Below are 20192 nucleotides of genomic sequence, written 5' to 3'. Positions count from 1 at the left end.
TTGATCTGGCATCCTGAATTTTAAGCTTCCTATCACTATAAATCGTGTCTTTGTACACAGATTAGTAGCCCAGGTTTTTGTTGGAATCCTGTAGTACCAAAATACTCAGAAGATATCAGTGAAGTAGTTGTTTGGAAAAAATAAGATACAAAATTAAATTTGCTTCAAATGTATCTAGTGATCAAAGGACCTTGCCACATAAATTATTTTCTTTTCTTTTTCTTCTTGTGCCTGTTCTTATTCCTTAGGCATTATTGGTATAGTTCTACTTGGGCATTGATTTAATGAATTTCTGTATCATTGAGCATATGTATGTCCCTCGTCCTGATTTTTCCCCCTTTTTTTGATGTTTGAACATGCAGAAATGTATACGTATGCATCATAGCAAAGACTAAAGTATTTTGAATTTATACTGAATAATCATATATTATATAAATGTGGTAGCTATTCTGTAGCATCTATAATTGTTCCTGTTTTAAAATAAAATACAATAAAGCAAGTTGCAATAATTTAGCAAATTTAAATGAAAACAGTTAGGTGGTCTAGATATGCAGCCTGAGGTTTTTTATTTTTTATTTTTTTCAAATTATTTATTTATTTGAAAGGCAGAGTTACATAGAGAGAAGGATCTTCCATCTGCTGGTTCACTCCCCAAATACCTACAATGGCTGGGGCTGGGCCAGGCTGAAGCCAGGAGCTTCCTCTGTGTCTCCCTTGTGGGTGCATGGGCCCAAGTACTTGGGCCATCTTCTACTGCTTTCCAGGTGCATTAGCAGGGAGCTGGATCGAAAGTAGAGCAGCCAGGACTCAAACAGGCACCTATATGGTATGCCGATACAGCAGGCAGCAGCTTTACCCGCTACACCACAATGCCAGCGCCAAGTTACTTATATTATAAAATGGAACTCTTAAAAATGCCATTATTGGGTAATATTTAGCTCCTGTCATTTGGTAGTATTCTTGGAACCTTTGTATCAGTATTTGTCTTATTAAAATTTTTAACAAAACCCTGAGAATGTGATGAGTGAAACTCAAAGAGAAGGGATATAGCATTTGATGATGTGTATCATGAACAGTTTGTAGTAGGTTGAGAAAAAGTTTTGCCTTGTCCTAAGATATCTGTGGGACATGTCTTCAGTAGTCTTACTGTTAAATCAAAAGAAGGAAGATTTTAAACATATGTTTAGCGGCCACTTACTCCCTTGGCTTGCCTGTAACTGAGCTGGATGATGTCCTGTGTGTTTTCGAAGGCTGTTGTTTATAAAATGCTCCAACATCATAATAGTCACATTTTTATGTGGAATCCTTGTCAGGTACACTGGCTCCTACAGTGAAATCTGCAAATGTACAAACTCTTTCAGTGTTGTTGTCTTTTTCTGGACAGGAAGAAGAGAAGAATCCTGTCAGTTACCCCTCCCTCCTCAGCCACCTGACTTCTTCTTTCCTGAATCATCCAGTCTTTCCGATGACAGAGAAGTTCGCGCCCACCTCCAAGCTGCTGGGTGAATTCGCTCCGCTCGCGTCATCTCTGCCCTGTGACATTCACCTCGTTAATCTGAGGACGATTCAAGCCAAGGTATTCACCCACAGAGAGCTGTGGGGAATTGGGGGTGGGGAGGGATACTGTGAGCTTTCCTGTGCCATGAGGATTCCTTAAAAGGGCTTCCCCGTTAGCCAGAATCATTATGCCTTTCATAATTGACGGTTGCTCAGTTGTTTAGAGAAAATCCCCATACTAATTTATTTGATTTTGTGAAAAGTTGTGTGGTGAGCGGGTCAGGAAATACCACATTTCTACAAATAAGGAAGCAAATGCTGGCCTTAGGTCATATAATGAGTAGTTGGAGGACCAGGCCTTCAGATCAGCTCTGTCAACTTCTTCCATTCATTTCTCTCTGTTGGCCAGCATTTCTCAGGAGTTAGAGAAGTAGAAAGCATAGGACTTAATTATTTTCTCATTTTCGTAGCTTTCTTGTGGTGGTCATTGTGACACAGACCTTGTTACTGAGAAGTCAGCCATCCAGGAGAAATGTTGGAGAAAGAGCATGTGAAGCGTTACTCGGTGTGGAATAGAATTCAGTTAGAGGGCTTCAGTCTACATATAGGCCCATTTCTAAGGTCAGTGAGACCGTTTGAAAAGAATACAAATTAGGCATTTGACATTCTTCTTATCATGCTGTGGAGCTGATGCAAACTGGCATGCGTTGATGCTGGGAATAGTAAGTGGTTATGGAATCTGTGGGAAATACCTCAGAGTACATGGCCTAAGTGTGTAAAAGGGAGGATGCTTATGTTTAAAGACAACACAAGAAGAAAGAAATAGTTAAGAACAAAGAACAAGGGAAAGGAAAGAAAGGGTTGGAGGGAGAGGGCAGGAGAGAAAACAAGTAAAGCAAGTATAGGTGCTTACAATTAGGACGTACAGGGATTTGCAAACTTCAGGTCCAGTATAAGGCACTTGTGCCTGACTGCATAAAGACCTGTCCATGCGGCTGTCTCAGCGTATGGCAAAGCTTGTTTCATCTCAAGTGAACTTGCAGCACGTGTTGGGTACCTCATTGCTGCACCTAGGGGTGCCACTGTGAACAAAGCAGACAAAAAGACCTGGCCTTCTCAAGCTTAGAATCTAGTGCGAGGAGAAAATCCAGAATGAAGAAGTGAGACATGTGCTATGTGTGGTGGAAATGAGTGTTATGGGGGTGGGGGACTAGGAGAAAGGAGAGAAGAGTGATTTGGAAAAGGTACAATTTTGATACGGGTCATTGGAGAGGGCCCTGCAGGGAAGTTGACAGTGGAGTGAAAGGCTGAAGGAGGTCAGAAATGAGAGATGGCCACAGACTTCAGGGGGGTGGAGTGCCCTGGGCAGAGTATGGAGCAAGTATGCAGGCCCTGCGGCAGGAGGTGTGGCAGAACACAAGTCCCGGATGCTGGGCTTTTTTATCCATTGCTGTGAGCCCCTGCCTGGGGCACCACCTGCATGGAATATGTGCCAGGACCTGTTCGTTGCGTGATGGTGTGGATGTTTTCCACCTGGGATGTGCCTTTTGTCTCTCGGTCGGAGCAGCAGGGATGGACAGCCAGGATCAGTAACTCATTTGAACTCGAGGGACTGAAAACACAGACTAGAGGGCAGCCAACTCTCTGGGCCTTGGATTCCCCCTTCAGGCTCACATGGTGGAGAACTTTAGCATCCTGGGGAGTGCAGGGGCCTCCAAGGGGATGAGACCGCTGACCCTTAGCCTCTCTTCTAGACAGTTCCTCCCTCATAGTTGTTGGAAACGTGTTTGTTCCCCACAAACAGCCTGAGCTGGCTAGAGTCAGTGAGTATAGGGTTTTACCCCTGAACTGCAGGGCCCACATTATTTTCCATGTCACCGCTTTTTAGCGATAACTTATTTACGTTCCTCCTACTGTCGCCTGCCGTCCTGTAATAAAACCCAATTCCTTCCCAGATTACAAACCCTGCTGCCCGTCAGATAGGTTAGATCCTTGAACCTCGAGGCCCTCCACAGCCTGGCCGCCACTCAGTGCAGACCCCTGGCTTGCCGTTGCTCTTCTCACCTGTGCATGGTGCGCTACCATCACTGCCTGCGGCCGAGCAGCTGCTGACGTATACAGTGGAGCTGATCAGATACACCTGCGTCACATCCAAAGCCCTTTGAAAACACAAATGCTTTGTAAACATACGTCAGTATCCTTATCCTGATGACATCCAGTAAATGCCAACCTGGGTGCAAATCGAGATTCTAGCAGAGGGAAGAGAGAGCAGTTGAACAACACAGAGACTTGACCAGGAAGAAGAAAAACAAATGTTCACGCCGGCCCGTCACCACCGTGCTGGCACATCACCAGAGCCTGGCAGCTGAGGCTTTTTGGCATCGTATCAGTTGGTGCCAGTTCCTGTGTCGGCCTTTGACACTTAGCACATATTTCCAGCTGTTGCGTAAACATCCACTAGCAATCCTAGGGCATTGATCGCTGCATTTGAAATGCCTTCTTTAAAGAATTGCCCTCTGTCCGCTAAGCTCTGATAAGATTATCATTAAAGGACTCGGATGAGGATATTGACTCAGAGAGACTGTGACTTGAAAGGTGTCCGCTGTCGTTCCGTGCTTCTCCTAAAAGAGAGAAAACCACTCAGTGAATAAACCCAGAAGCAAGACCTAAGTGTCGTGGATTACGTTCCTGTTCTGTGCTGGCCGTCCCTGCGTGCGGTACCAGGGTTGTTCACTGGGAGGTCACAGCTCATTTTCCCCTCCACGTTGATAATGTCATCACAGAGATCAGGTACCCAGCAAGACCAGAGGGTGCGCCGGCCTGCATCTCAGGAAGCATTGTTCCAGTCGCTGTGGTGTTTTCTAAGGACCACCTCAGCATGATGAGGCACGTGTCTCCTGGCTGGCCTCCTCTCTCAGCCGTGTGTTGCTGGGCACCCCTGTCTGCTCAGGCCCCCAGCTGCTGTCTGAAGGTCCCTTAGTTCTAGCCCTCAGTTGGTCTCCCCACTCCTTGTTGGAAAAGGGGTCATAGGCAGGCAGAGTGAGAGAAATGAGGTGCCAGGGGAGGTGTGCTAACCCCTGGGGTGGCCCAGCGCTTGGAGACACCAGTCCAGAGAGGCTTGTGAAAATGTCCCTGTCTCTGAGACCCCACTTCTTCAGTCTGGGGATGAGAGCCTAGAAATTAGTAATTTTTAAACCTCTACATGGAGTTTCCATTTCATTGGAATTTCAATTTCCATTGGAATTTCAATGATTGAAGCCAGTCCCCACCCCGCCCCTGCGGTAACTGGTAGCATTAGAGCCATGCCCAGACCTCTGGCACCAGAGTGCTGTGTGTGGCCTCAGAGAGAGAAGCTGACTTCTGAGAGTTCCTAAATCTCTTCTTCAAAGTCCAGTTTTCCAGGACTTGCTTCATATCAGTAGATGAGTCTCGGTTTTCACATGGACATAGCTTACTTTGCAGCTTTGCATCTGCTTGTGGGAAAGGCACATGTACCACATATCTATAATCAGGTGAAGAGGGAGCAGGCATCCCCGGTGGTCCTGCCCCACAGTGTGCTACAGCGCAGCCCTCTGTAGCCAGTGACCGGGAACTGAACCGTCAGCCTGTAAGGCCTGGCCTGCGACCTCATCTCTCGTGCAGCCCCTTCCCTTAATGCTGGAGATGTCCCAGGCAGGCTTCTGTAAAGGTCTGAAAAGGGTGGAACAGGCACACCACAGGCACACTGACTGGGGGGGCCCTGCTGTCAGGAAGGGCTTGTTATTGAAGGGGAAGGGAGCAGGTGAGGGGGTCTCACGGAAGGACAGATCGGGAGTCACGTTCTGGGGGCCGCTGCTGCAGGTTCAGTCTGGAGCAGTGGCACAGAGGGGAAACCATGGAGCCCTTCTTCACGGCTTCCTGGAACAGTTTTGCCTGGGCGGTGTGAGAAGTGCCAGCTCCACCTGTTTCCAAATGACTCTTGTTGCTTTCATGTTTGGACTTTTTTTTTTTTTTTTCATTTCCATATATGAGAGTATTTCACAAGATTCATGGAAAAGGGGAATTAAAAAATAAGTTTATTTTAGTGCAAAAGATTTTGAAATTTGAAATTTGTGTATCTTTTTTTCATAATATGCATGTTCTGTGAACTTTGTGAAGATCCCACATGTGTAGGGATTGAAAAAATATTTAACGGTTTATTTATTTATTTGGCCAAGTTAGAGAGACAGAGATTTTCCATCCACTGGTTCACTCTTCAAGGGTTGGGCCAGACTGGAAACCCCATCAGGGACTCTCCCTCATGGGTGGCAGGGGCCCAAGCACTTGGGCCATCTTCTACTGCTTTCCAGGTACATTAGTAGGGAGCTGAATCAAAAGTGGAGCTGTCACTGGAGGAAAGGCCGTGGAAGCCATGAGGTTCTTGTCTTCATGCAAGAAAGAATTCAGGCGTGAGACAGAGCGAAGTGATAAGACTTTATTGGGGATAGAGCATCCATCAGAACGGAAGGGACAGAGAGAGTGCGCAGTCACTCGGATTGGGGGAGAGGGAGGCTACTTGGTTGGGCAGGCCAGGCGGGTGGCTCAGCCAAGAGGCAGAGATGAGTGCACAGTCAGTTTGGATTCCCTAGGTTTTTAAGGGAGTCTGTTTACCCACCTCTCCCTCTCCTCCAGGACAAAGGATAGGGAGTCCTAGCAGAAGGGTTTGTTGGGTGAAAATTAGCAAATTCCTCCCCAGATTTGCTGGCAGAGTAGGTTTTATTGCCCCCTGTTATCAGGTAACCCATTTGGTCCTGAGGAGAGAGAATTCTCCTGGGAGCTTTCCTTGGGGGAAGGGCTGGGACCACCTGGGGGGTTATCAGGGTTTGAGCAGGACATTGAAGTGTAAGATGTTGGACTTCTAGAGCTTCTTCAGTGGGTGCGGTCTTCAGGCCTGTCTCACACACACATAGGCTAAATTTCTGACTTGCTACCTAACAGAGCAGCAGGGACTTGAACTGGCACCCATATGGATTGTTGGCATCTTAAGTAGCAGCGTCTCAAGTAGCGGCTTAACCCACTGTGCCACAATGCCAGCCCCTCAAAATTTTTACAACAAAATAAACTTCAGTTTTAATTCCATTTTTCATGAACTTTATAATATTTATTTATTTATTTATTTATTTATTTATTTATGAAGCAGATAGAGCTGGAAACACAGAGTACCCATCCACTGGTTCATTCCCCAAGCACCCAGAATAGCCTGGGACCTAAAGCCAGGAGCTCAGGTCAGTTTTCCCACATGGGTGGCAGGCACCCAGCTTCTCGGAGCCTCCCAGGGTCTGCACTAGGAGGTAGCTCAACTCGGAGCCAAAGCCAAGAGTCAAACCCAGTTACTCTGATGTGGAAACTGGCATCCTAACCAAAGTCCTAACTGCTGGATTAAACACCTGCCTCCATGAACTTTTTCAAGTATTCTCTTATGTAACATGATTTTTTCATTCTATGTAGGACTCATGGTTCATGGCTAATTGTTTTCTGCAAATGGTTAATATCAGTACCACTTAGTTAATAAGATTTTTTTCTCCCCAGTTGTTTATGCTGCCACTTCTTTTCTTACAAAAATCAGTTTCAGGTTTTTACTTTATTTTGCCTTTCTTACAGGAATTGATTGGTGCTTTATTGATCTTGCTAGCTTCTGGAAAGGTGAAAATTGTGGGGGGAAAAAAATTCCTTTGTTGTTTCTAAGAATACCCATTAACCTTCCCTTTCTGTCTGTCATCTTATCTCGTTGATCAAAAAGGATAGCAATTATTGGGACATTTTAATGAACACCCCAGAAAATGAATTGCTACTGGTTACTTCCTGTCTCTGGACTTCCAGCAAAGTGTACAGTTTTCTAACCTTTCCAGCTGCCAGAACCCACTCAAGACAAGAACTGTTAGGGGTTCTCAGAGCAGCTGAGTGGATTGGAGTAATCTTCCCAGCACATGTTCAGCTGAATCTTAATATCCTTGTGTGCCTTAGAAATCTTAGGATCTCTTGGAGAATGTGGCCAAAGTTACAGCCCTTCTTTTTTGCCAGAAAAACAATGCATGCACGTATGACTTACGTTACAATTTGCAAAATTCTGCTGACCCCCGACCTTTGAGTCGAGTTTTCTTTAGGCGTGACACAGGAATGGCACAACTCTCCCATCTCAAGTCCTCGTCCACTGCGGTGGAGGAGGATTTGCCTGTTCTCCCTTAGGAGACGCTGTCAAGTGCACGCATAATTTCCAGAATGGCCTTAAATCTTATTTGACATGAGATGAACAAATAAGAGTAGGCAGAAAGGGGCTTGGTGCTGTGGCGAAATGGGTAAAGTTTCCACCTGCAATGCCGGCATCCAGTGTGGGCGCTGGTTCCTGTCCCAGCTGCTCCACCTCCAGTCCAGCTCCCTACTAATTGGGAAAAGCAGTAGAAGATGCCCAAGTGTCTGGGGCCCTGACACCCACTTGGGAGACCTGAGTGAAGCTCCTGGCTCCTAGCTTTGACATGGCCCAGTGTTAGCTGTTTCTGCCACATAGGGAGTGAACCAGCAAGTAGAAGATCTCTCTGTCTCTGTCTCTCTCTGTGTAACTCTGACTTTCAAAATAAATAAATAAATCTTAAATTAAAAAAAAGGAATAATTAGATGGTGGACGGACAGAAATTAATTTCCAAACCTTCTTCAGAAAAAATTGATGCATGTTTTGATAAGTCATGGTTTCATCTGCCTTAAGTCATCAGAAAGGTCGTCTCCTTTAGTTTATAGCACTTTATTGTAGTACATTTAAAAATCCTTATCTTTCCCCTCCTGGCTGATGAGTGTCAGTGAGCACCTCTGCAGAGCCAGACCACAGGCAGGAGAGTAGAGTTGCCTCCGCCCTGGCCTCCCATCACCTGGGTTAGGGTGGGGCTCCTCCCCTTAATAACCATGTGGCTTAGAGAGCAAGTCACTTAACTTCCTCGTTAGTATCATGCCGATTGATAATGTAGTCTGCACCTTTGGAACGTTCTCAGGGTTGGCAATACTGTTTATGAAGTGTGTCTGGCTTGTGGGAAGCTGTGTGAGCACCTGGGAAGTAAAGATTCTCAGCCATGCTCACTCTGCTGTGAGCAGTTGTGAGGGTTACTAATAAGGAAGTAAAAATGTCAGCATGGTTTTTATAAATTAGAGAAGGTGGACATTTATTGCCAAAGTAAGTCTTGATGTCATTTTGACTTACATGTCTGAGTTAGTAATTCCTCAGATTTTGTTTTTAAACAACGTAACTGACAGGTGGTTAGCCTAGCAGTGAAGGTGCCTGCATCCCATACCAGAGTGCCCAGGTTCCATCCCTGGCTCTGGCTCCTGGCTCCAGCCTACCTACCCCTAGTTGCAGATCCTGGGAGGCAGTGGTGATGTGGGAGACATAGGTTGAGTTGCTGGCACTCAGCCTTGGTCCCGGCTAGGCCTGGCCATTGCAGCCATTTGGGGGGCGAACCAGCAGGTGGGAGCTGTCTGTCTGTCCATCTGCCTGCCTGTAAATCGTCTGCTTGCCAGGGCCACATGCTAGGGACTTTGTGTTCAGTGCTGACTTGCAGCTCTCACAACACCAGGAAGAAGATATAGGCGGTGCTGGGTGTGAGGCACCCCCGAGTGTGGCAGACTCTCAGAGCCTTAGGCTGGCTCTTGTGTGGGAACAAGAGGGGAGGGGCAGGCTGAAAACCCCGGGGGACATCCTGTCCATTTTTCTCCTGCCTCCTCGGGAGTCATGGGGCACCTGCGGAGAGATGTCCCTGGAGGGAAGAGGTCAGGACTCACTCTTGCAGGGTCACTCGCGGTCCTTGCAGCTGCAGTCCGAGAGGGTGCGCTGGGATAGGGCCTTCCCTGCACGTTGAAACACAGTTAAGTATACAAATAGAGATGTGTGTGCCACCACAGCCATCTCAGAGGTTGCTGCGAAGTAAAATGAGTGAACAGTGTTCTGCCCAGGGTCTGCAAACACCAAGTGCTGAGCAAGTGTTAGGAATGACTCGCTGCCCCTGGGGCTGGCTCTTGAGCCTCGGAGGGATCCCACGGGTCCAGACTAGCTCACGGAATTTGCAGAGGTTAAGTCCTTGACTCAGAGTCACCTAACTGGTTGATGATAGAGCTGTGAGCCCAGCTTTATCTGATGGCTTCATTTGCCAGAGCCTCCCGCCGCCACCACACAACACACACACACTCTGCACTGGCTGCCCCTAGCCCCTGAGCTGGGTGTTGGTTGGATGCCCTGAAGTCAGTGCTGTGAGCTGTTGCCCTGTGTGGTTTTTGAACGCCGCAGCCCTGCTGCAGTGGTGCAGCTTCACGTGGGGTCTCGGGGCCTGGCACAGTCTTCACACTGGTGATTTCACCCCCCCGACACCCTCCCCTTTCTGGGGCGCCCGTATTATTCCTGCATTAATGAATGAATGCAAAATCACTTGCCTCAAAAATCTGTTTGTTCTCCCAGAGCGTGCAGTGTGACTGCTTGAAGGGATCTGTTTTCCTGCTTGAATATTCAAGTTAAATTCACAGTTTCCCTACTTTGAAAAACAGTTTTCTTGGAAATAAAATGTCTAGACAGACTTTGAAACCGAGGAACTGCTGCTTTGCCTCAGGTATTTTTGCTTGAAAACTGGTATTTTCATGAATATTTGATTTAAAAAAAAAAAAAAAAACTTGGACGAGATTGCTATTTCAATCCTTACAAAAGTGATACAGGTTTTGTTTTCAGAAAGTGTAACTTTTCTGTTCAGTGAACTTTGATGTTTGTAACTTGTATTTCTATTTTTGTGGTGCCCGGCTCTTGTGGAATTCCCAAGGTGTTTGCCGGCCCACAACTGTGTCCCTCTCAGCTTCTCGGGAGCTGTCAGAAGTCATTACTCCACAAGCGAATGTGTTGTGGATGTTTTAGCTGTGCCTGCTAGCAAGTGGCTTTTAAGGATGGCTCTATGAATTAAAATGGCTGGCCAGATGCTTCGGATTAATAATGACAAGTGATTTTAAAAGAATCTAATTAAGAGGCCATCTGATCTTTGAATTCAAAGAAGGACTTCATTATGATTTTGATATAAAACTCTGGAAGTCTAATTTGGCGTCCAGCCGGCGATTCTTCAGCTACAAAGTTACTATGTCAATAAAAGAAATTTATGACTAAGAAGTTAAATGAGAGTATTGTTTAACATGAAGGTAGTCACACTGATTTGATGGATGACACTGGTAGAAATCCTCAAAGATAACACGCAGGGGTGTCCCCTGTGCCCAGCCCTGGGCCGAGTCCTCATTATGCTGTTTGATTTCACTTCATATCCATTTCATGGAAACAGAAAACCTGGCTTTGCTGAATTCAGCGGCTGTGAAGTTGCGGAGCGTGGAGCCAGCTCTCAGAGTGTCTGACTCCCGGCCCAGGCTCTGACCTGCTCGGGTCTGCAGCGTCTGCGCTGCACGTCACCCTGCACCCCACCAGGCTGTGGCAGAGGCACTCGGTCCATCTTGCAGAAAAGGAGTAGATGACTACTCCCAGGGTCACTGTTGGTGCGGCACAGAGCGCTCCTTGTGACTGTTCTGAGGATCTTAACCAGTGTATGATGTGAAGAGTTTTCTTCTGTACTGTTTGTGCTATGTGGAGGGGGTGTGGAACTGATTGAAATTTCATTAGAAATCTTGGTCCTTGCACGTAAACCTGCTGTGGGTGCCATGTGGCTGTGGGATGACTCCAGATTCCTCAAGTGACTTTTCCTCTCCCTTCAAACAAAATCGTAGCAACACCATTGCAAAACCCCAGTACGAAACAGCATAACACAGGTTGTTCCTGCCAGGAGTCTGAGGTGGGGACAGCTGTCGGCTGTCGCAGCGTGTTGCTGTGCAGGCACTGGAGACGTAGGCAGCATCTGGACCTCGCAAGCCTTTTCCCTCCTGTGCATGCCCAGGAGCCCGGGCCGTTCCTATCTGGGGCTGCAGAAGGGAGGAGGAGTCCTTATTATCACAGTGCCAGCACCGAGCCACACGGCACCGAGCCACACGTGCCTCACCTTTGAGTACCGGGTTTCACAGTTTTTCCTAGGAGTTTTCATTCTTTCTGCTTATTATCATATTTTCTATGATAATATTATATTTATATATTATATTGAATATATTTATATTATCCATATTTCCCGCTTGAGAAAACAATTTATTAAGGTAATTTTGTAATTAAGATAATTAAGATAACTTAGTAAGCTAATAAATGAAGGTGACCTCACAAGTGATAAGCAAAGTGAAGTCAGTGAGAATGTTGCATATGTAAAGATAAGCAATCCACTAGAGATTAAGAGTGTTAATGCAGTTAGCAAGGTTGGTGTTCAGCAGAGAAGCAGGTCGCAGTTTTAAGGTGGATGGTGCATCCTTCAGTGACCAGAGAAAGGCTAAATTCAGGTGTAATATGAGAGATCTTCAGGACGTTCATGGAAAATGTGTTATAACAAAGTACATTTCAAAAGTGTTTGCACCCAAATTCTGTTTAGTTCCATTTTCCATGAACTTTTTCGAAGTTCCCCCTTACTCTATTCGAGTGATATGTATGTTAAAAATGAAACGCTCTGTTTGAAGAAACTCTGACAAAACAGTACATAATATGAAGGATCTTCAAAAAAAGTTCACAGAAAATGTGTATTATGAGAAAAAAAAAACTGCCTAGGTTTGCAGGGTGTTTTTGCACCGTGAACTTTTCAAAGAACCCATTTGTGCGTGGACAGAAGAAAACGTGAGTCCTCAGGGACTCTGGGGGATGCGGTTACCTTGGAACTTAATCTCACCTGGCTCAGCACGCTGCGGGAGAGGTGGAGGGCCTGGAGCTGGTGAGCAGGTGCAGGGGACAGGGACCTGGGAGGAAGCGGATCTCTCATTGCTGATGGCGCGGTCTGGGGCTGCTGCCTGCGAGTCCATGGTGTGCACCTGCCTTGGACAGCTGCTGCAGCTTTCTGCTCGTTTGCAGGTGGGCAGCGGCTACTCCGATGAGGCAGCCTTGATCCTCCACAGGAAAGGCTTCGACTGCCGCTTCCCCAGCAGAGGCACGGGACTGCTTTGCTCTACTACTCAGGGAAAGGTGAGTTGCAGGTGAAGCCTTGGAAAGCCTCCCTTTATGCAAAACCCATGCAGCCAACAGCGGTGCTGTGTTTCGCTGCCTCCATCCCCTCCGCCTGCAGCGCAGGAAAGCTCTTTGCCCCTGCAGTCTCCTCTCCTGTCAGCAGCAAGGTGCATCTGGATGCCGGGCTTACTCTTTGCACTGCCAACCTCCCCTGGGGCTTACACGATTGGCTTTGGCCCAGGCAAACCCAAGGCCCTCAGAGGCCCCAGGCGAGACGTGTACTCGGCGAAGCAGGTCAGGGTAGCAGGGAAGTGAGTGGAGCATTGAGACCGGTCACCACCCTTCACCAGTCACCGCCCACCACTAGTCAGTAGCCTCTCCTGGGGATTCAGTGTCTGCGGAGTTGTTCTTGCTGATGGTGCCATGGGGCCTCTCCCTGGGTGGAAATGAACCATCTGTGTCTCTTGCCTCAGTCTCTGAGCCACTGTGCGTCGGGGCTGTGACTCCAGCACACAGGCAGCTCTGCTCTGACGCCCCATGGATGCAGTGCAGTGGACCCAGGAGTGCAGTCTCAACCCCACAGATTGGGGTGTGGCTAAGGCCTGTGAACAACAGAGACAACAGCCTGGGAGGGGCCCCTAAGTCTCCTTCCAGCAGCTTCTCCATTCCCCTCACCCCATGTGCAGTCGGCGCCAAGGAGCACTGGCGCTGCTGTTAACTTTCCTCATTCGGTCTGTCCTCTGCCTGATTGTGGATGATCTGTGCGCCCCTGGTTCTGAGCCTTCTCCCATGAAGGCACGGAGCCTGAAAGAGCTCACAGTCCCCAGAGACATAATTGGGACACCCTGCAGGGGTGAGAGGGGGCGAGCCCTGCCCACTGTGGGCTGGAACTTGGTAACAACAGATGGTGCCTTCCTGGTTCCAGGCCCTTATCCTCTCTCTCCACTCTGCTAGAACAGGAAGAAATGACTGAGAACCACTCTCTGAGGGTTAAACAGAGACTGAAAGAGAAGTGTGATTTTAAAGCGGCGTGTCCAAGTGCTGAAGTTCTCAACCAACCCAGAATGCAGTGCTGAACATGTTGTCCCTTGTGGCCCCCGGGGACAGTTTGTGCGTGTGCAAGCCCTCAAATCCCCGTACTTCATGCACGTCTCCTTGAAAGTCCTTACTGTGGACTTCTTCCCATAGTCTTTTTTTTTTTTTTTTTAAGAAAAGATTTATTTATGTGAAAGGCAGGGTTACTGAGAGCCAGAGAGAGAGAGAAAAAGGGCTTCCATCCACTGGTTCACTCCCCAAGTGGCCACAACGGCTGGAGCTGTGCCAATCCGAAGCCAGGAGCCAGGAGACCTTCTTCCGGGCCTCCCACATGGGTGCAGGGGTTCAGGCACTTGGGCCATCTTTTATTGCTTTCCCAGGCCATAGCAGAGAGCTAGATCAGAAGCGAAGCAGCTGGGACTCAAACCGGCACCCATGTGGGATGTCAACACTAACTGATGCACTCCCAGTCTTCAGGGTTGTTTTCAATATGCAAATCTTGTATCATTTTCTTTTTAGATGCCAGTACAGAAGCTTTTTAGCAAGTTTACTGTTGCAAGCCTCACACCTTCATCGATATCCTTGATGCATTCACCCGCAGACGCCCAGAATATAAGTGAGATCAACTTGAGTCCCATGGAAATCAGCACATTTCGAATCCGCTTGAGATGAACGTGACCTTCAGATTTGGCTCGGGAAGCATTGGCTTTTCTACCTTTCTTGGTTTGACGTGCAATAAAGAAGCAGATTATTTTAGCTTCTGGCTACTGTGAGAACATGATTCTGTGATTTTAAAAAATAAATAAATAAATAAAACAGGACAGAAAGAAAAAAAAAGCCATGCTATGACCCAGGTTTCTTAAGTTTCTCCTATGGACTACCACCATCAGTATGAATCGCAGCAAGCGAAGAAATATTTAAAGACAACCTCTCAACAGCTTGTATCTCAGGTTAAATGATAACTAATTATGTCTGTGTTGGGGGTTGTGCAGAGATTCTTATCTGTACTTGTGTCGCCAATCCTTGTTAGTTTTACAGAAATACCTGTCTGACCAAAATGGAGTAAAAAAAAAAAGTGGTGGGGAATAGCTAATGGCCAAAATGGTTGCAATTATTCATACACATGAGAAAAAGTTGTGTGTGTTGAAATACGTGGAAAAGTGCAATCCCTCAGCCCTTATGATAAACATAGTTGATTGTCACACCTTTTTTTATACGAACCTCTTACCCCTTCCCTTTGTAACTATTTCCGGAAGTACCTGATTTTGAATCGTTCAGCAGTAGAAAAAGAGGCATATTTTCATTACTTGACAATGTGGGATAGGTGCAATTTATTCCATTGTCACTGAGATAGAAGAAGCAATTCCATAGGTACCATAAACCTATTTTGGGTACCACAAAGGTGTCTTTTTACACAGCTCATTTGAATACAGGTGTTCTGAGATGGGGGTTTTCTATTTTAAAATTACCATATCAAAATAAATGTGCCTTATTTTTTTATAAGTCTTGTTAAATCTTTTGGTGTCCATATTACTGTCTGGGGAAGCGGGGTGGGGGGGTAGGTAGGGGGATGGGTACTTTTTATGACGCGTAATTTGTGTGATTTTTGCCTGACAATACCGGCCACCTTCTGATCTGTTTCATTCAATTTGTGGTGATGTCACTCTAAACATTTTGACTATTTGAATGTACTGAGATGTCAGATAACAAAATAAGGAAGGAAAATATTGTTAATTAAAATATGCTGCTGCCAAGGAAACCACAACTTGAAGCCAGGATTTTGTGGCACACAAAATCCAGATGTTTCCGTTTCACAGTAGTTAACCGTGTTGAAGAGAGAATGCTTTAAGACAGACCCTGGTTTGGAACCCACTTACATATAACTCATCATTACCTTATTCAAGAATGTTTGTGTAGCTGATTGCAAACTCTTGTTTGTGCTAACCTCAGAGTCACGTTCCAAGCCCATGTGCCATTAGAGAACTTTTAATAAACTTTAGTTGGGATCCTTGTTTCCTTAATATTAAAATAGCAGCAATATTAGCTGGCAACTTTTAGAATATTTAGTTCCCACATAGAAAGGATTCTTTGAGTATGTCCAAAGTTTTCGCAAATTCTGACTTTAAACTTCCTTTTACTTCTTGCCATTCCAACATCTTTCTGGAAAAATGAAAGCCGATTTCCGTCTTACCACGTAGTCTGGATTTTCCCTCAAGATGCAGCTCCTAAGGTGGTTGTTGTTACATTAAATTCATAACCTCCTTCGCCTTTAATAATTAAGGAAACAATACCAGTGTTGATAAAGATATTACAGAGAGGTTTAATTTCATGCAATAAACTTGTACTGTACATTTCCTTCCTCGCTTTTTCAAGAATAAACAACTAAAAAAAAAATAGGTTTTTTTGTGGACATCTATAGATGATAAGGTTGCCAGAAGCAAATCCCAGGAGCAAGATCAGTATTTTCATTGCATCTTCAATGTCAAGCCTTCCTATGGGAGTTCACTGTGTTTTGTGGTTAAGTGGGTACGCTTAATCACTCTGGAAACTCTGATCAGATGAAATAAAAAATCTGATGCAATAACAGTAGTTTTGCCACTTCTGGTTGTTTGAGATCGATCTGTCCCATGTCAGTCGAGGTTTTATTCCATGTGTGTTGCCACCAGCTGTTCACAGGTAAAGCAGAAGGTCACCATAACCAGAGGTTTCTGCATTCAAGAGTTAGCTTTTAGATGAAACCAGCAGGGAGATGAAGAAGAGGATGCTTCTGCTTTGGGTTGTGGTCAAGAACTGAGCAAATAATGTCACCGGCACACACTGAAAACCATGCACTGCGGTAGTGATCTCCGTGGCATATTAGGTTTTATTGCATTTAGTAGCACAGTTGTTTAGTAGTCCAAGTAGCTTGTTACTTTCCCTCTCCCCCCACCCCCTGCTTCCCTCCCTCTTTTCCCCTCCCCCTCTCCCTCTCTGGAAATTTTAATTTGAGGTTATAACTGCAGTCTTCAAGAACTGAGCATCCTTGTTTTCTATAAATAATTATGAAAATGCTGTAAAATGTGTTGTAAGACATTGTAATTATCTTCCCATGTCTTTGTTGTAGTTGTGCCGAAATGTTTTCATATTCTTTTGTCTGAAAGAAAATGTTTGCTTTCATTCTGATTGTTTTCTCACCTTAGAATCAACAGGTTTTGATATTTTCTCTTGGAAGATTTTATATCTTTTTGGGATTCTGTAATATAAGATCTCTAATAAAAGATAATCTTATCCTGTGCCTGGTTCTCCAGAGTAATTCTTATTCCTGTTTTGTAGGCAGTTATATGAAAATATTAAGACATCAGAGTGGGGTTAGAGTTGAGTAGGGAGGGCTTGTTCCTTCCTGAATATGCTTCTTTAGCCCAGTCCTAGTGGGAAAAGATCTTTTAGAAAGTAGGTGGGGTGGTGAGTGGTGGGGAGTTTCATGTCTGTGTTTGAGCACCCTTTGAAGCTGGAATCTAGGCATCTTCCTGGTGCTGTTGCCCATGGGGTCTTGCGAGCCAGTTAGGATGCGTAGGGTTCAATGTATGAGTAGAATGGGGTGTGAAGGAGAGACCTCCAACAGAGGAAGCTAGGAAAGCCCATGTGAGTTGGTCCAGAAGTAAGGGGAGTTGGAAAAGGGTCTGGAGCATGCCCTCAGCCCAGGTTACTCTGTAGCTTCCTTGGCTTTAGGGCAGTTCCTTCCAAGTTGGGAGGTAGGGTAAAGGATAAATGTCCTGGAGGTATCCATAGGTTAGCCAAGTACACAATGCACTCAAACTAGGAAGTTTGGACTCACACTAAAGAGATCATCAACTTATATAGGGGTATTTTTACCAGGGAAATTAACAATAAATTCTTAGGGGAATAACAAAAACTAAGTCATTCACTCCATAAAATTTGATCTGCAACTTGTTAAAATAATTTGAAGTTAAAGTTGATAAAATTTTAAATGACGATACGGTCACAAATACCTTGTATACACCTTCCGTATGAAAACATGAAGTGTGACCATGGTTTTACATAGCTGAAGGTTTGGATGAAAGAGGAGTAGAGGCTGGCGCCACAGCTCACTTGGCTAATCCTCCGCCTGTGGTGCCGGCACCCCAGGTTCTAGTCCCAGCTCTTCCTCTTCCAGTCCAGCTCTCTGCTGTGGCCCGGGAAGGCAATGGAGGATGGCCCAAGTGCTTGGGCCCTGCACCCTCATGGGAGACCAGGAGGAAGCACCTGGCTCCTGGCTTCAGATCAGTGCGGTGCGCTGGCCATAGCGGCCACTTGGGGGGTGAACCAACAGAAGGAAGACCTTTCTCTCTGTCTCTCACTGTCTAACTCATCCTGTCAAAAAAGAGTAGAGAGAATCAGCCACTACTGTGTTGCTACCACGTATCAAAGCGGAATACAGGTGCCTGAAGAGAGGTTGAAGTGGGCAAGACTCCTTCAATAAAAGCTCGCTTAGGCAAAACTTGGGAATTGTCGCCTGTAACCAACATTCAAGGGTAGGAAAAGAGCACTCTTAAGTACAGCTACAGCCAAGTGTATGATGTCACCCAGGGTCTGCTCTGATCTCTTGGCCTTGTGTTCCTCAGAGCTGACCTGTTTTGGATGGAGTTGGCCCATGTGATGGCTAGAGGGCCCCCAGCAGATCCTGATGGCTTAATTGTTTCTGGCAAACATCCTGGGAATTGATGTCACTGGCTGTCGTCTGGCTGACGTGCTAACACTAGTGGCTAGGAGTATAGAGTCACGTTCAACAGAATCGCACGGACGAACGCACCCAAGCAAATGGGACTCTACAGCCAGAGAAGTACGCGTTGGAAATGTGATTTTGTTTTTTTTTTTTTTTTTTTTTTATTTTTTTTTATTTTTTTTTGTTATTTTTTATTTTTTGACAGGCAGAGTGGACAGTGAGAGAGAGACAGAGAGAAAGGTCTTCCTTTGCCGTTGGTTCACCCTCCAACGGCCGCCGCGGTAGCGCGCTGCGGCCGGCACACCGCGCTGATCCGATGGCAGGAGCCAGGTACTTATCCTGGTCTCCCATGGGGTGCAGGGCCCAAGCACTTGGGCCATCCTCCACTGCACTCCCGGGCCACAGCAGAGAGCTGGCCTGGAAGAGGGGCAACCGGGACAGAATCCGGAGCCCCGACCGGGACTAGAACCCGGTGTGCCGGCGCCACAAGGCGGAGGATTAGCCTATTGAGCCGCGGCGCCGGCGGAAATGTGATTTTGAGTCCAAGGGAAGCAGAAAGCCACACCTGTCTGAGTTTCAGGAAAGTCCCCATAGGAAAGGTAGACAAGATGATTCCTAAAGGATGACTTCAACAGCTAGAGACAGTGTGTGTCCCCCACCGGAGGCCGGACAGGAGAGACGAGGTGATAGCAAAGCCTTGAGGTTTAGAAGTCATCTGCGTGAGGTGGTGCTGTCCAATAAAACCTTGTTTGATGAAGGAAAATCTATGTATACATGTGCGGGCCAGGGTAGCCCTGGGTGGCTCATGAACATTTGAAATGGTAAGTGCAGCTACGAAATTGAATATCTTAATTGAATTGTAATTAAACAGCCACACGTGACTGCTATCTTGGAGCTTTGGTCTGAAGCAGAGGGTATGTAGAAGACATCAGAAAGCACAACTGAAGATTCACACAAGGTGCATTTGGATAGGATCCTGCTACTCAAAGTGTGGGCCCAGACCGGAAGCACTGTTAGAAACGCAGACTCAAGCCCTAGCTCAGAGCGCCTGAGTCAGGATCTGGTTTTCGCAAGCTCCCGGGAGTATTCACATGCTCATGAAAACACCAGCCCAGCACACTTTTCAAGGAGGAGGGTCTCTCCCTGCTTTTCAGACTTTTTTTTTCCTTTAACATCTCTTGATGCTTAAGGCTTGTACCCTACTGCCTACTGTCAGAACAGACCGTGAGCTCTTGGCCGCTTGTCCGTGCCACCCAATCCCACGTGTTACCACCATCTCGGGCTGTACCGACACAGATGCCTGCTTCCAGCCCTGCCCCCTTACTTTCTTTTCTGCACAGATGCCAAAGTGAGCTCCTAAAAAGGAAAATTGGAAAGGCATCTTCTCTTTGAAAATCTGTTTCCTGTGACATTAGAGTAATGCCTAAATGCCCTCTCTGGCCTGCTCTCTGTCTTTCCAGCTATGTGAGCTTGTGTATTATTTAAGAAGTCCTTCCTGGGGCCAGCGCTGTGGCATAGTGGGCTGAGCCTCCACCTGCAGCGCTGGCATCCCACATGGGTGCCGTTTCTAGTCCCAGCTGCCCTTTTCCAATCCAGCTCTCTGCTATGACCTGGGAAAGCCACAGAAGATGGCCCAAGTGTTTGGGCCCCTACACCTGTGTGGGAGACCCGGCAGAAGCTCCTGGCTCCTGGCTTTGAATCGGTTCAGCTCTGGCCATTGCGGCCATTTGGGAACTGAACCAGTGAACCAGCAGATGGAAGACCTCTCTGTCTCTCCCTCTCACTGTCTCACCTCTGAAATAAATAAATACATAATCTTAAAATAAAAAAAAGAAGTCCTTCCTGACTCCGTTTGTCAGCTTTTCATTACTTGAGCCAGTACTTGCTGACTTGCAGGTTGTGCATTAACAG

The 20192-nt window shown here is 46.4% G+C and overlaps 1 protein-coding gene across 1 annotated transcript in view; it reads left to right on the top strand.

The window, feature by feature from the left end:
• MAN2A1 (mannosidase alpha class 2A member 1) overlaps positions 1 to 16853 on the top strand; it is a 177808-nt gene extending 160955 nt beyond the window's left edge. Inside the window, exons 20-22 of the mRNA XM_062212295.1 lie at positions 1385 to 1576; positions 12452 to 12562; positions 14099 to 16853. Of these exons, the coding sequence (XP_062068279.1) occupies positions 1385 to 1576; positions 12452 to 12562; positions 14099 to 14251 (456 nt within the window). The 3' untranslated portion in view covers positions 14252 to 16853. The remainder of the gene's footprint in view (positions 1 to 1384; positions 1577 to 12451; positions 12563 to 14098) is intronic.
• Positions 16854 to 20192: the final 3339 nt, after the last annotated feature.

This window comes from Lepus europaeus, chromosome 15, assembly GCF_033115175.1.
Source record: "Lepus europaeus isolate LE1 chromosome 15, mLepTim1.pri, whole genome shotgun sequence".
In the NCBI taxonomy this organism is placed as follows: domain Eukaryota; kingdom Metazoa; phylum Chordata; class Mammalia; order Lagomorpha; family Leporidae; genus Lepus; species Lepus europaeus.
This window is presented reverse-complemented; position numbering and strand designations above follow the sequence as displayed.